Here is a 17,574-nt window from a genome sequence, read left to right on the forward strand (position 1 = left end):
AGGTAATCTCCCGGGATATCCTCTCTGGCTCCGCCCAGGGAAATGGAGGATGCCGATGATGATGATACATTTATTATTCACACCCAGTAACCCCTTAACCAATCATATGTGCTTTTAGCTTACATTGTCATGAGTATCTGGCAGTTTTCAGAAATAACATTTGTGATTGGACGGCAAAGATATCGAGAGAGGAACCATGGGAATAATTGTTCCCAAATTTGAACGCTGGTAAGGGTTAAAACCGGTTTGAAAATTCAGTAACTTACAAAGTAAATATACATATACAAATACATACCTTTTTGCATACTTTAAAAGTTCTTAAAAGGCTTGAACCCCAACAATTGCTGCTTGCAGCTATATTTATTCTTCTGATTGTCTGACAAGGATCAGGTGATCTGACTGGACGATAGTACAACCCCAATCCCAAAAAAGCAGTATGAAAAATGCTAATAAAAACTAAAAAAAATTGTGATTTGTAAATTATATTCACCTTTTGCTATATTGAAAACACTGCAACTACACATTATATTTTATTCTGTGAATTTCTTCTTTTTTTTTTTTTTATGTTCAGTAATTACAAATCAGATGATTACAACACGCAACACACAGTTGGGTGTTTACCTCTGTGAAACATCACCATTTCTTCAAATAAGGCTTATTAAGCATTTGGGCACTGAAGAGACAAGTTTGTTAAGTTTAGAAATGTATGGAGTCTTCATTGCCGGATGCCGTTCTTCATAATGCGCCACACATTCTAACTTGGAGACAGATCAGGACTGCAGGCAGGCCAATCTAGCCCCCACACTCTCTGGTTACACAGCCATGCACTTGTTCTACAGGCAGTATGTGGTTTGGTGTTGTCCTGCTGGAAAATGCAGAGATGTCCCTGGAAAAGACGACGGCAGTATATATTGCTCCAAAATTTGTTCATATCTGTCTGCATTCATGGTGTTCTCAAAGATGTGTGACTTACCCATGCCATGGGCACTGACACACCCCTGGCTCATACAGACCCTGGCTTTTGTACCTGATGCTGATAACAGCTTGGACAAACAGTTCTACTTTCCATCTAAGATGAGACCGAGCCCAGAGAAGTCAGCAGCGCTTCAGGACAGTGTTGATGTATGACTTCTCCTTTACATAGTAAAGTCTTAACTTGCATCTGCAGATGCACGAGTGGTGTTGACTAACAAAGGTTTACTAAAGTAATCTCAAGCCTATGTTCATCATATCCATTACAGATGAATGATGTTTAAAGACAGTAAGGTCTGAGGCACTGTTTCCCAACCACTGTGCAAAGATTGTCAGGTGTGCCGTGGAAAATTATCAAATTCCACAAAATAAATAAATGCTTGAATAAAAATTTTTTTTTTCAGTTATCCAAACTCCTCACCTTTCTGAGAAATTTGCCATTTTGAAACCATAATTGGTCACTTTTGTGATTGTGAAGAGCAATGATTAATGTGCAAAAGTGACTGATATTTAAGGGTCATTACATGACTCGCGTCAGCGCTGCAGAATACATTGATCTATGAAGTGACGTCACACCAAAGTGTTTTTCTCACACACGTCTTTGCTTCACCAGTACAAAGCAACAAGAAATATTTAATAACTGTACAAATTTTTAAGAGGCATTGAATGTCTCATAATTTATTTTAATAAAATATGAACTTATCGTTTACGAATATCAGAGACCACTGAACCCACTTGACGCTGGGTTCAGCTTCCAGAACCGAGAAGTCGTCTGTCCAAGGCAAAGACACAAAATCTAATGACAATCCTCAGCATTAGTCTCCCTTGTACGTTTGAATCCACACAGGTGAGCACCCAGTTTAAGTCGATGTGGACCAGGAGGAAGGTTTGATTTGTCGATTGCATTCTGTTCATTCTGTTCTGTTTTATGTGTTTTGTTCATATTTTAATCGTATTTGTTTTTTGTAATATTGCGTTGTTCATATGTCGTGTTCTAGTGGCCTCTGCTGTCACTGCGGGGAAAAAAACAGTAATCTGTTCGAAATTAAAAATGTGAATGAAAATAAAATATATTAAATGTCTTATCATTAAAATATGAAAATTAAAATGATGGGTAATTATAGATTATGAAGGAATTTTTAAGACCGTCCGTCAAAATGATGGACGATGAGAAAGTCAAACGCAAGCACTGTATACCTCAATTCACTGATTCTTTTGAATATTCACCTCTGGCAAGTGTTGTCAGAAGACGTCTTTTTGTTGTAAAGTACATTTTAGTTAAGCTGCAGTTTTCTACTATGAGTTTCAGTCGGCTATATATCGATTGCGTCAAATAGTTTGTTTGTGGTTCCAACATCACCCAGCTCACTTTCACGGCCCTCCCCAAAGTCTTCTCCTCTCTAATAAACTGATGGTTAAACGCTGTACAATTCAGTCCGAAATGAATGAACCGTTCGTGACTGCCGTGGTAAAGAAAGTTTGCGGTTTGAAATTTAATATCCCATAAATATTGCATGACATGAAGTTTTTTTTTTTTTTTTTTAAACAAAGCTATAAATCCAAAAATAAGCTGCAAGTCAGCTGTGAAAACAGACCTCACAATTCATATTGGCACATTAATGGTGAAAATAATTCAAATTCAACCCTTTAGAAATCAAGAAACATTTTTTACAAATCCAATGCTTTATTTACTCTAATGCTGAATTCTCGTTCATATGAATCTGTTCCACTAGAGTTGTGTGCACAATTACCCATCCTAACAATTTTGCCTGCACTTACACAGGTGGACATGGTATTCTAAATGTATGATTTAGAGTATAATGTCAGGCAAACAGCTCTCTCGCACACATATTTTCTGAAACTTGTTATAATCAGGTTAAAGAATGCACATTTATCAAGGGATATAGTGCTGATAAAAACACAAGCAAGCTTTCAGAATAAAATGTCCATTTAATATAGTATAAACAGTAAAGCACATTGGTCTGCAGCTTAATTCATTTTACAAAATCTCTATCTGGAGCAGTTTCGTGGTGCAAAGATGCGTGAACAATATTCAACCAAATCTGTTTCAACAGGAAAGTGTAGTTCAATTGTTAAAACATCTATAATTCAGACAGAATTTTCTCCAGAAATACAATTTATAAACACATAAAACAGACATAAACATTAAAATACACATAACAATGCAATGCTATCAATACATATGGCAAAATAAATTTGTACATCTCCATCACTCCCAGGTTCATTCCATCTGAATGCATTTGAATCCCACTGTGCTTAAAATTCTCAAAGCCATCTAGTAATAATTCTAAAAATATGTCAATTCTAGATAACTATAACACATTTTCCCCTTGAGCCAAACCCACAGGTTTCTATTACCATAAAAAAGCACAAATAATCATAAATATCCTAAACACAAACAGATCAAACTAATTTGTTTTTCAAAGACAAATCCCTCCATGGCCTGTCCCTTCAAACAATAAAGAAAAATGAGCAATTTTTGGCCTGAGGCTTAAATGATGTGAAGTGAGGGGTAACGTTACATATCCAGCAAATGCTAATGTAGCACTTCCATGAATGCCCTTCCATTTTCACTCTTATTATCCTTTTATAACACTTTAACACATTCTCTCCCTTTTCATAGCATCTGTTACCACAGTCTATCACAGCACTTGGACCAAACAAGGTCAGAGTAAATCACATGCAAGTCATGAATGTTTCTGCAGCAGTCCTCAAACACATAACATCTAAAGCAAAAGACACAAATAAAAACATATTTACACACATTAATAAAGAGATCTGAACCCTTTTTAACAAGATGTGAAAATTATCCCTCAGGCACAGGTGGATATTACTTAGATTTAGTGTTTGTTTGTTTCTATTTATACATGTATTTATATTCTAACAGGTCAACAAACCTGAGTTTGTGTCCAAATTGTAGAGGTATTCGATGGGCACTAACACAGTCATATGTTTTGTCATACTCTGCATTAGCATAATGTAAGAAAAATTACAAGTTAATTTAATAAATTAATTTTAAAAAAGAGCTGTTTTTATGGTGTGTAGAAAATAGGCGTTCATGTAAGCCACTCCTCTATGCAGTTTTTGTACACGGTTTCATTGGAGTGCCAGAAGATGTGTGCGACACCTGCCATTGAACACAAAGCCACATCTCCTCGAGTGTACAGTGTCTTTAGACCAAACGAGTCCATCAAAAATACCTGAAAAACATTAAACATCCTCAATACCAAACATCTGGAAAATATGAGGAAAACATTAAGGCGATTATGAGAACATTTTTTATATTGTGAACATGTTGAGTGTCTTATTTCTTTTCTAAAACTGAACTGGGTGTGTCAGAAAAGGGAGATACACAAAGTGTTGGGGGGACCAAATGGGGTTGAGAACCACTGTGCTAGATATAATCCCCGACATCTAAACTAAGGTTAATAGTTACTAAAACTACAGGTGTTTGACATTATAGCGGTTTAAGCGGTTACTAAATCATGCTTTTTGTTTTTTTAGCATGATTGGAATGCTGTATTGACCAATCAGCATCCAGGACCGGAACTATCCATTACATTTTTTTTTTAAATAGTAACACTTTATATTAATTTTCACATTGTTAAGGGTTTATAAAGGGGTTCATTGACCACTTACAAATGCATTATAAATCAGTGACATGCTGTTTTATGCAATACTTGCCAAATTGTGAGCCATTTTACCTCATGTTATACAAATGCTTAATAACACTTATTCAGCATTAGTAACCTAGAAAAATGTACCTTAATAAACTTCTTCATATGTTTCCACTTTATATTAAGGAGTTACCAACATTAGAAACGTGTACATAAAGTTGAGTATTGTTTAATGGTCAACAGGTTTTAAGATATATGGACTTTAGGTAACTAGGACTAGGTAAAACCATTATTTTGACATCAACCTAAGGAAAGTATCAACACAAGTGAGTCAAGACAAGACATTACAGTAATTAATAGAAACACCTTTGATTCCACTATAATAATCTATTTTGCTACATTGTTGCTTAACCCTCTGGGGTCTGAGGGGGTTTTGACATGCCTTGACATTTGTGCTTTTTTCAGTTGCTTAAAAACATATGAATGGCTAAAGTCTGATAAACCTGTATTCAAAACAAACTGGGATACAATAATATATGAGCAACATGTGTGTACATGTTTGTATTTTTAAAAAAATAACGTTTACGCGTGGTTTTTGAAAAAACAAAAATTTTAAGTAATTGAAATAAGGCCTTATAACACATACTAAACATTTGTCCACAAGACTTTTGAGAACTGGATCTTGTAGCCATATGCGAGGAGGTGTGAACTATCATGAATATTGATTGTAATTCACACCTGAGGAGACAAAAGACACCTGTCCTGGGCCTATCAATGAGGAATGTGACAGAAAGAGAATGAATGTGAGGAGACTTAATTATCAAAATCAAGTTAAAAGAAGTAATCTGACTGTACATTTTCTTTAAATAAAGACTTTACTTAATTTTTGACCTACGCTACTGTTTAAAAGAAGTCTCTTCTGCTCACCAAGACTGCATTTATTTGATCCAAAATACAGTAAAAACATTGTGTGAACTCCTTTTACAATTTTGAAGAACAGTTTTCTATTTGAATATATTGTAAAATGCAATTTGCGATCAAAGCTGAATTTTCAGCATCATTACTGCAGTCTTCAGTGTCACATGATCCTTCAGAAACCATTATAAAATGGTCATTTTCTAATATGGGCATATTTACATTTGACACATTTACACACAAACACATTTGCACGCACAAGCTTTGTTGATGATAATGAGGCAGCATAAACAGTAGTTAAAATATAATCAAAACATTCATATTATTTTTATATCATATTACATATCATATTTATATCATACAGCATACAATTTAAATACCTGCTTTAGCCGAAACAGCATTTAAATGTAACTAAAACTTGCTTATTAGGACATTTTTCAAATGTCAATACTCTGAATCCTGGCTGGCAAGTCTGGAAACAGTCCCACTAATAAAACATGTACATGTTTATATAAAATAGCATGACAACAAACTAAACCTAAAGGACTTACTCCTTTTGTATCCTTTCTTTAGACATACGTTTCATATTTGTGTGGTAAGTATTCGGAGTTTCAGTTCATTTTTGTGACGCGTTTCAGATATATGCTTGTGGAGACAGAGACTGGTGAAAACTCACCCTTTTTATTTTCTTTATTTTACAAAAGCACAAGATTTAGTTGTTATTGTGAGTGTACACAATGTAGACACTTTATTGTCTCCAATGATGTCTTACACTTATCTGTATGCCCCAAAATGACGTAGAATTTTTTGTTGTTTCCGATGTAATGACAAAATTGAATGCAATGTAATGACGCCAGCGCGTCCGTCGACCACAGAGGGTTAAATTATTTAGCACATTTAATGTTTTTGATTAATAGAAGTATGAATAAGTGTGTTTATTAAGCAACATGCAAGTTAAAATGGCTTATTATTTGACAAGATATTCATGTTTATGTAATATTCAACCACATATCAATGATTTATAATGCATTTGTAAATGGCTTATTGGTCATTAACAAACCCTTTTATAAACCCATAATAAAGGGTATGTTAATAGAGTGTTTCCCCACCTTTTTTCTGCCACGGCACACTTTTTATTGCTAAAAAATTATACGGCAAACCACTAACATACATAGGCCAACCATCGTCAATATTTTTCCTTTTCAAGAACTTGTCCATGTTTTCTGTCCATCTTAGTAGCATGTTTACTTGTAATGTTTGAAATTCATCTATGAAAAAAAAAAAGAGTCACATAGAGTACTCGCATTAGACAGTCTCATCGTCCTTCATTTTGACGGACAGGGTTGTAATAATTCAGTCATAATCTATTATTACCCATCATTTTAATTTTTACATTTGAATGATAATAAGATATTTAATAGCTTTTATATTTGTTCACATTTTACATTTTCAATCATGAATTTACAGGAAGAGCATATATATAATATATATTAGCAGATTATGCATTTATTTATTTATGAAGAGAACAGATGAACAACAGAGACACCACAGGAAGCAGATAAAAATTTTTCCCCCGCAGTGACAGCAGAGGCCACTAGAACACGACATATGAACAACGCAATATTACAAAAAACAAATACGATTAAAATATGAACAAAACACGTAAAAATTTAAGAGACTGATGCTGAGGCAATTGTCATTAGAATTTGTGTCTTTGCCTTGGACAGACGACTTCTCATGGCAGTTTTAATTTGGTTCTGGAGGCTGAACCCAGCGTCAAGCGCCGTATTGCCCTCCACATGACAAGAGTTGCACAAAGCGTCACATAGGGGCAATTTTACGAGTTTGGCATGTAAAAAACACGGGAGGTGTTCACAATGAACATTGAAATCATGTATATGGAAGAGAGAAAAAAATCTTGCAGTTGCTTTGATAGAAGAAAATAATAAAAGGACTCGTTTAGGTCTAAGCGTTTTCTTGGTGAAATTAAAATAGTTCAATAACTGGGGTCTCTGATATTTGTAAACGATAAGATAATATTATATTATAGTGGAGGGGTGGTGGTGTAGTGGGCTAAAGCACATAACTGTTAATCAGAAGGTCACTGGTTTAATCCCCACAGCCACCACCATTGTGTCCTTGAGTAAGGCACTTAACTCCAGGTTGCTCTGGGGGATTGTCCCTGTAATAAGTGCAATGTAAATCACTTTGGATAAAAGCGTCTGCCAAATGCATAAATGTAAATGCATAAATGTAATATTTAATAAAAAATAAATTCTGAGACATTCAATGTCTCTTCACAAATTTGGACAGTTTTAAAATATTTCTTGTTGCTTAGTACTCTCAAAGACATTATTGGTGAAGCAAAAATGTGTGTGAAAAACACTTTGGTGTGATGTCACTTTATAGACCTCAATGTATTCTGCAGCGCTGACGCGAGTCATGTGATGACCCTTTACGCGTATAAACATCACTCACTTCATAGACTTCAATGTATTCTGCAGCGCTGACGCGAGTCATGTGATGAACCTTAACGTGTATAAACATCACTCATTTCATAGACTTCAATGTATTCTGCAGCGCTGACGCGAGTCATGTGATGAACCTTAACGTGTATAAACATCACTCACTTCATAGACTTCAATGTATTCTGCAGCGCTGACGCGAGTCATGTAATGACCCTTAAATATCAGTCACTTTTGCACATTAATCATTGCTCTTCACAATCACAAAAGTGAACAATTATGGTTTAAAAACTGCAAATTTCTCAGAAAGGTGAAGAGTTTGGATCCCTGAAATTATTATTATTTTCATGCATTTATTTATTTTGTGGAATTTGATAATTTTCCACGGCACATCTGGCAATCCTTAAATATAGTGTGCACAGAGTTTGGGAAACACTGCATTAATGTTATGTGTTAACATTGAAATTTACACAAAATTTTTTTTTAAAAGAACTTGAACATCGCAAAAGAGACAATTCTACTTACTTTCTGGTTTTTCAACTCAACAACAGTTTCATTATCATCATAGAAACCAAATTGACTGAAAAGAAAGAAACTGTAAATGAAACAACATCAACATGTCTTCATAATGACCACAGATGATGACAAAAATTTTCCAAGTATGACATAAAACGGATTCGACCAACCTGGACTGCCATGGTGTGATGACTCCATCATCCGGGCCACCGATCAGCACCAGTTTTTTAATGCGCAGGAAATTTTCTTTCCAAACTGTGTGAGGATATTTCATATGAAATTTTCTTTATCAGGAAATAGTCAAGTCTTTCCAGTTGAGAAAATGAACCTACAAATGGCTTACTTAATTTCTACATATCAAGCTGGGATAGGAGAAAGTATTTTAACAGCAAAAAAAGTTACATCAGCTTTAATAAGAGAAGATGAATCTTTGAACTTCTCATGTTTACATTTAATTTAATTTAGTAAAGTACATTGTACAGCAACAAATAACAAAAATAACTACTCTGTTCTCTACTGCTAATCTACTGATCTTATTTCTGAACAAATTGAGTTACATTATCTTTGCTCTATATATTTTTTTAACAATTTACTGCTGAGCTAGAGGATGTTCTGTTAGACTTTTATTTTGACCTCTAGCCCTTCTAGGGTTCAGATAAAAGTTACTCCGTGGAATAATGTACTCTATCCATTTTGCCCACAGTTTATATGGACACCAGAAAGCGGGTTACTGCGAGAAAGCAGCATCCCAGTTTACATGCACAGAATAAGTGCCGTACTCATTACACCCGTATACCTGTTTTTTAACATTCTATCAATATGTCAATTTAAATCACAAATGACAGCACACATTACAAAATAACAAAGTCGCTGTCAACCAGGAAGCTAGCTCTGCCACTCGACTCAAAACCACAGAGAGGACACTTACAATCCACATATACATTTTGGAATTTCTAACCCTGGAAGAGTGATGAGTTGTCATACCGGTTTTGTTTGGATTTGCTCTTTCACTGTTCAGTAAGGCCAGATAGTTGCTGCTGTTGATGTACATGTCTCTGTGATGAGGATCTGAAAAAATACACCGACACATCACTGAATGTTTCAACATACACAGAAAGTCTGTGTCATTGTGACAACTACTTGAAGAAAAAAATACCCACAAAAGAATGAACAGTTGTGATGAGTATAAATATCTGATTGTATGTGTACAGCTCTTAATGGGGTTAAATGGCCAAAACTCTGTTCTGTAAGGTTATAGGTTATACTTTGTCAAACCTCATTTAAATGATTTAATCCAATTGAGGATGACTGCAAATACCATGTGAACATGCCCTATTTTTATCAGCACTTTAAATAATTATACTTAAAAAGGAAGAGACAAGCCAAAAAAGGAATTTCTGTCGTTATTTCCTCGGAACGTTCACGGATGACTTTTTCTTCCATGGAACACGAAAGGAGAAATTCTGAAGACTGTGCTGATCGTTTCTTTCCTTGCAATTAAACAGAATGAGGACTGAAGCTTTTAAACTTCAGAAAGGATGCAAAATCTCCAATACATTGTCATTAAAGTAGTCCATACGACTGATTGACTATATTCCAAGTCTTCTGAAACCATACAATAACGTTTTGTGATGAACAGAGAGAAATTTAAATCATTATTCACTGAGAATCATGGCATCTGCACTTTAACTTTAAAATGTTTAAATGATGACTGAATTTTCATCTTTGGGACTGGGAGAAACATTATTTTCATAAATTAAATGATTCATATTTTCCTCTGCTGTATATTTATGCATTAATTTCTGTATGTACAGCTAAAGTCAGAAGCTTCCATACACTTAGGTTGAAGTCATTTCAACTAATTTTTAATCACTCCACAGATTTAATATTGGCAAACAATAGTTTTGGCAATTCATTTATCTACTTTGTGCATGACACTTTTTCCAACAATTGTTTACAGACAGATTGTTTTCACTTTTAATTGACTAATCACAATTCCAGTGGGTCAGAAGTTTACACATTAACTGTGCATTTAAGCAGCTCGGAAAATTCCAGATAATGATGTCAAAACTTTAGACAATTAGCTTTTGATAGGAGGTGTACTGAATTGAAGGTGTACCTGTGAATGTATTTTAAGATCTACCTTCAAACTCAGTCCCTCTTTGCTTGACATTATGGGAAAATCAAAAGAAATCAGCCAAGACCTCAGAAAAAAAAACTGTGGACCCCCACAAGTCTGGTTCATCCTTGGGAGCAATTTCCAAATGCCTAAAAGGTACCACTTTCATCTGTACAAACAATAGCATACAAGTATAAACTCAGGAAGGAGAAGCATTCTGTCTCCTAGTGATGAACGTAGTTTGGTGCGAAAAGAAAAAATAAATCCCAGAACAACAGCAAAGGACCTTGTGAAGATGCTGGAGGAAACAGGTGGACAAGTATCTATATCCACATAACCTGAAAGGCTGCTCAGCAAGGAAGAAGCCACTGCTCTAAAACAACCATAAAAAATCCAGACTACAGTTTGCAAGTGCACATGGGGACAAAGATCTTACTTTTTGGAGAAATGTTCTCTGGTCTGATTAAACAAAATGTAACTGTTTGGCACATAATGACCATCGTTATGTTTGGAGGAAAAAGGGTGAGGCTTGCAAGCCGAAGAACACCATCCCAACCATGAAGCATGGGGGGTGGCAGCATCATGTTGTTGGGGTGCTTTGCTGCAGGAGGGACTGGTGCACTTCACAAAATAGATGGCATCACGAGGAAGGAAATTTATTTGGATATATTGAAGCAACATCTCAAGACATCAGTCAGGAAGTTAAAGCTTGGTCAAAATGGGTCTTCCAAATGGACAATGACCCCAAGCATACCTCCAAAGTTGTGGCAAAATTGCTTAAGGACAACAAAGCCAATGTATTGGAGTGGCCATCACAAAGCCCTGACCCTCAATCTGACAGAAAATTTGTGGGCAGAACTGAAAAAGCGTATGCGAGCAAGGAGGCCCACAAACCTGACATGGATACACCAGTTCTGTCTGGAGGAATGGGCCAAAATTCCTGCAAATTATTGTGAGAAGCTTGTGGAAGGCTACCCAAAATATTTGACCAAAGTTAAACAATTTAAAGGCAATGCTACCAAATACTAACAAAGTGCATGTAAACTTCTGACCCACTGGAAATGTGATGAAAGAAAGAAATAAAAGCTGAAATAAATAATTCTCTCTGCTATTATTCTAACATTTCACATTCTTAAAATAAAGTACATTTATTTACATAACAGTAAGTTGCATATGAAATAAATTATATCCAAGCTAATGCTGTTAATTACGAAAATATAAATTTTGCTAATAATTTAGCAACCTTGTGAATTTATCACTTTGGTTCAAATTCATTGCATAATTTGTAATATTTACAGGCATTTACATTGATTTGTTGAACACGTGCTAAAAACAGTTACTGTCTCTTTTAAAAAAAAAAGGCATCTTTTTAAAAAGCATCTGCAAATAATTGCATATTAAGGATAAAGACTCGAATGGTTTAATCTCATCCATGCTATACCTGATTAGAATGTTTTTTTTTGTTGTTGTTGTATTAAGTGTATTAAGAGACATTATTACATGACACAGAACAACATTTACTCTCAACACACAATGAAAAAATATCACTTCTGCTCTACCACTATACTACACAATCAATGGTGAGTGAAATGTAAATATTATGGAGGTGGGGTCATGGTTGAGTGCCAATTTGTGATTGGAGAGCGAGAACAGAAAATGAGGAAGCGGGAGCCAAAGAATTTCCACCATCTCTCGTCTTTTACTTTTAAAGCACTTTTTATTGTACCAATGAAAATGTCCACATAAACAAAAACACACACAACCCCAACATGTCACTCATCTCTCCTATGTGGCTCTCAGCTCCCTTTTATCTCTCAGTCACCTCTCACTGCACCACAGAACAGATGTTAGTAAATTGCCGACAGGTGTTTCTCCTTACCACTATCATCTCCATTCACAAATCTGTTCTGGATCTCCACAACATTTATCAACCAGTTGACAAATATATACATTTTTGTTGCATAGCACGAAATTTGGTTGCAAATATGAGTGATTTCCTCTCATTGAAGAAGAGGGTTGCACATAAAGTAAAAGATCCATCTTGAGATTTAAGAATCGATATAGAGATCTAATGAAGATCGCAATGCATCATAAAATCGCTATTTTTACCCAACCCTAATGTATGGACTCAGTTTGTTAAATTTGCCATTAATTTAATACTACTGAACTATTGCACTGACAGAGATTAATTGACAGTCGATAAGATTAAATCAACTACCGGTAAATTATAAATGACCTGACTCCTCCCTGAGTTCTTCTGATTCTATGAATTAATGAGTTGTATCCATTACTCACCATTCCAGTAGTTGCAGATGGAGATTCTCTGGCCCACTGATGTGTAGCAAACATGATACAGATTGGATTTGACAAACTGTGGGAACAGGTACTTCAGATAATCTGTGTCTGAAACAAGAGCAAAACATGAACAAAACCTTCTCTCTGGACTGGAGCATAAACTCCTTAAACATTCAGTTCCAGTGAAAAGTTTCTTTATTGAATTCACATGTCACTCAACATTTTTATTTAAACATTTAACCGGATCAACAGATCTGTGAACGTGCTCCTCAGTAGAACTAGATCTGTTCAACAGCTAAACCGCTGATCTCCCACAGAGTGAAGTGTGTTACCTCCATACTGTCCTGCCTGTGGTGAAGAGAGAGATATGAACGAGTGCACATTATGGTCTGGAAGTGTGGACAAAATTCCTCGACATACCAGGCCACCTGCAGCACACACAGACAGATGTGTTCATGTGAAACAAAAAGCTCAGACAAAGTATGTGCTAAAATGGTAACAGTGTTATCAAGAAAAAATAAAAAGGTGAAAATGTAACCGTTTACATGTGCATTATACACTTGAGAAATGCAGTGGTCTGTGATCTTACAAATATCTATTTTTTTTGGACAATCATGCAGGGCTAAATTCTTTAGAAAACAGAGGAATGTTACATGAATGTTAGTATATATGTATAACACATGTTTCCAAGTTAATGTAAAGAATGCTACCATATCATATTTTACCTTAAAATCGAAACAAAGAAATACAAAATAATATTTTGCACTAAAAAAACTGAAGCCTCTTTTAAGGGTCATTCATATTTTATTGTACTGTGAAATTATTTTCATGGAAAAATGTGTCCCCATAATCTCTCATTACTGAAATATTTTCATTTTGAACTACCATTTTTCCATGACCTTTCTGGTTATTTGTGATGTTGAAAACAGATTTTTTAAAATCATTTTGATTCAGAACATTTCGACTAAATCATTGAAAAGAACAGATTCAAAAGAATTGTTCACTGCCAAATCAGATATCACTTTGGGTTGCGAGCATGTTTTACTCAACACAAGTGCACAACCCAAAGATATTTCCAGGTATTCCATGCTGGCACACTGGACACTGTAATGCGAAAAAAAATACGACATATATTTTTTTCAATTGTTAAGTGTTTACATATCATGGTAGTATTTGTTGTCCTGTCTTTATTTTTTGGTGATTTAAATTGAAAAATTGCTGTATTACAGTAATTTTGCTGTCTAATATTGAAAAATAGTACTGAATCTACAGTAACGAGAATGTAATCAGTATTGAAAATAATGGCAATAACAAAAAAGAAAAACATTAGTCATATGGGGGGAAACGCACTTAATTGTCATGACAATAATGTCACAATGCAAAAAATCATTCTCTATATGCGAAACAGAATTTCTGATTTTTTCTTTTGATTCTGGGGACTTGTTTACATACATACAGATCTAACACACAGACCTTGCGAGTAGCAGATGAGGTGGATGCCGTCAGCTGCATTTTGCATGATGGGATATATGGCCTCAGTGAAGCCCTCCACCTGCTTCCAGAGCGGCTGCAGACTGGCACTACGGTCAAACAGATCGATGACCAACACATTAGTGCCTGGATGAGACTGAGTCATGACAAGAAATAGAGAGACATGCAGAGAGAACACGCATCAGTTTCAGTTGTAAACATATGCACACGATGCTGTACTCAGCATTCACTCTGTGAAGATCAATGTCAGATCAATGTTTGTTTATCACGTGTATTTTCCGGTTCCTACAGTTGTGAAATCTCTATTACACAACATTACAGCAGCAAAACGGCTTTCACGTGACATCAGGCACCTGACTGAGGTATTTACAGTTAGAGGAATTTCCAGGCTATAAAAGCACACTGTACTAGGGCTGTACATTTCTGACAAAAAAAAACTGTCGATAATTTCTCTTGATAATGTAATCGATATTAATAGAATTTACATTAACAACATTATTTGTTTAGGGCAACTGCTCACCATATTCTTTATATAGCCAACACATTCAAAACAAGCTGAGAAGTGCGTTCATGTGAGACATAAAACACGCATCAGACTGACAGCACTAAATTCACCATTTAGGACAGTCTGATAGTCATATGGAGTCTGTGCGTGCAGAATTTCTGCAGAATTACACATTTCCACACATTCTCTGATCCATGTGTTTATTATTAAATATTTTGACTAATTTTATAATACCTTCAGCAGCCAATACGACTGATGCAGCAATATGACTCAACACAGCTTCACACAATTTACAAAAAAAAAAATAAAAACATTTGAATTTATAAATGAAGATACCAAAGAAATGTTTATTCTGAACAAGAATCTAAAAGGATATGAAGATATCGTGAATATTTATTGAGTTACAGGCATGCTAACTTTGGAAAAACATTGGCAGATAATACAAGAAGGATTGCTAAAGTCAACTGAATTTATTAACTGGCCTACCAATCTCTGTGTAAAAATAAAATAATAATGATGCTGACACCTTTCTATGGTTATTTTTTTGATCTGAGGTTTTGCTTCAAAATCATAGGTGAAAATAGCAATTTTTACCCCCCTCTACAAAATAGTGGATTACTATGTAAATATTCATCCATGACATTTAATATTTTGTCTTTCATCTTCATTTATGTATTTCTTGCACCACAATGTTTATATATATATATATATATATATATATATATATATATATATATATATATATATATATATATATATATATATATATATATATAAATTGAGCTGGGGACCCTGGTTGAGTTGACATGCAATGACTTCACTGCATTCATGTATCTGATTGGCTACAATACTCAATGTTTAAAAAAAACAAGCTATAAATAGAACATTTAGAACAACTGGAGTAGCCTACATCTAAAATGACTTATGTAATTTACACGCTTTATCATTAGTTAATGACAGCATCTGTAAATGGAATCTTTTTTTATTAATTGTCTAGTCCTCCTACTTTGTAGAATCCACAAGATTTTTATTTTCAGGACACTTCAGCACATTTTACTCCGAATTCTCATTCCCATAACAATTTTTTTTTCTATACTATATAACAGTAAAAATTATGCTGTTGTACATATTTTCCCCCGTTGCGGTAATTAGAATTTATACATGCAAAATATATATTTGTTTCATTTGATTTTTTTTTTTTTGGTAAAATAGGTCCAGAACGGTTTTTTTCACAGAGTTTCGTGGGAATCACCCACATATCAAAATATACAGATACTCTCAAGTATCGTTACAATCTTATACCATTACATTTTGCCAGGGTTATTCTAAACACTATTACTACATGACTCTACGGTCATTATGGCATGCCACTGTGTGTTTGTTGACCTTGTGTAAATGTACAGACGTGATAGACTTCATAACAGGTACAAGAGATTATACTAAAGATGACAGCTGGATGACATTAATGGTTTACCTGGTTGATGAATTTGTGCAGGTTGAAAAAGTTTGCAGAGCTGTCGAAGAGTCCGTGAATAACGATCACCGGTTTGTACGCAACACAAACACACAACACACACACTGCGAGCAGAGACCACATGCACACTCCTTTCATCAGCATAATAACAGTGCTGAGATACACACAAATATTGATCAAAACGATTAAAATGTAAAGCTAAAAACAAAACAATAAAAATCAACAGTAATGAGTTATTTCACTCGCAGCTGCCATATTGATCGACATCTGTTTGTGTTGCAACCACTGATATAACATCATATATATAGATCAGTGTTTGTAACCGGTTAATGCATCAACGTCAACAACCTGCACAACGCCACATCCGGTTTGATTAACGACCAGTCTCTTGTCTAGAAGGGATCCCTCTCTCGTCAATCTCGCGAGATTCTTACATTGCGCACGGGAACGTGGAACGTTCGTAAAAAATATATTTTGTAATAATCTGTTTTAATGAACAGTCAGCTCTGATGACCACTTCAAGCTTCACATTATGGCCTGACTGGGTGGTCAAGTGGTAACATTTCAAATTAAATCAATTTACAAAGATTGCATCCGCACTTCATTGGAGGTATATCTTGAGTGGTATCACATTTGTTTGCATTTTTCTTTGAATCAAAGAGATTTAGATTTAATCCATGAATTTGTATTAATTTCAATTAAGTCACAATAACAGAATCTAAGATTTAAATGAGGAACAATATTATTGTATCCAAGAAACATGGGATATTATATAAGATTTCAAGAAGACAACAGGATTTCTTAATAATAATAATGCAGATGATATTTGTACAAGTGTACATAGCAACATCTTTCCTCTAAGTGTAAATAGTGTTAGACAGATCATTTGCACCCCTAATGAAATACTAACGGCATCACAGCAGTGTTTATTTAGAGTCCCACAGACACCCTACACCAGCCTATCACTGAGAGAAAATCAACCTTTACATTCATTAGGGGTCTAAGCCCAAAGTGCTGGTACCCTGTTGTATTTGTACTGATTTGCTTTTTATTATTAAGTGTCCTTTTATTATACAATTTGTATTATTTGGCATCCACTGGATCATTTCTTTCAATTCTGATTATATTGTTTATTTCTTCACATGTGCTTGGACCCGGATGATTGCTGCTTGCGGCGATATTTA

At 34.9% G+C, this 17,574-nt stretch overlaps 1 protein-coding gene across 7 annotated transcripts; it reads right to left on the reverse strand.

The window, feature by feature from the left end:
- Positions 1-505: 505 nt before the first annotated feature.
- Positions 506-16,703, reverse strand: LOC127620268 (lysosomal thioesterase PPT2-A-like). Of its 7 annotated transcripts, none has more exons than XM_052093441.1 (8): positions 16,391-16,703; positions 14,394-14,547; positions 13,253-13,348; positions 12,921-13,028; positions 9,491-9,574; positions 8,677-8,761; positions 8,516-8,570; positions 506-886 (listed from the first exon to the last, which is right to left on the reverse strand). In XM_052093441.1, exons 1-8 carry the CDS (start codon positions 16,532-16,534, stop codon positions 755-757), a joined length of 858 nt encoding a protein of 285 aa, XP_051949401.1. In that variant the 5' UTR covers positions 16,535-16,703; the 3' UTR covers positions 506-754. The 7 variants fall into 7 exon arrangements, with proteins under 7 accessions (XP_051949401.1, XP_051949399.1, XP_051949403.1 ...); XM_052093439.1 differs by having other exon boundaries at positions 8,516-8,585; XM_052093443.1 differs by having other exon boundaries at positions 749-1,134.
- Positions 16,704-17,574: the final 871 nt, after the last annotated feature.

The sequence above is a fragment of the Xyrauchen texanus genome, chromosome 26, assembly GCF_025860055.1.
Source record: "Xyrauchen texanus isolate HMW12.3.18 chromosome 26, RBS_HiC_50CHRs, whole genome shotgun sequence".
NCBI classification, from domain to species: Eukaryota; Metazoa; Chordata; class Actinopteri; order Cypriniformes; family Catostomidae; genus Xyrauchen; species Xyrauchen texanus.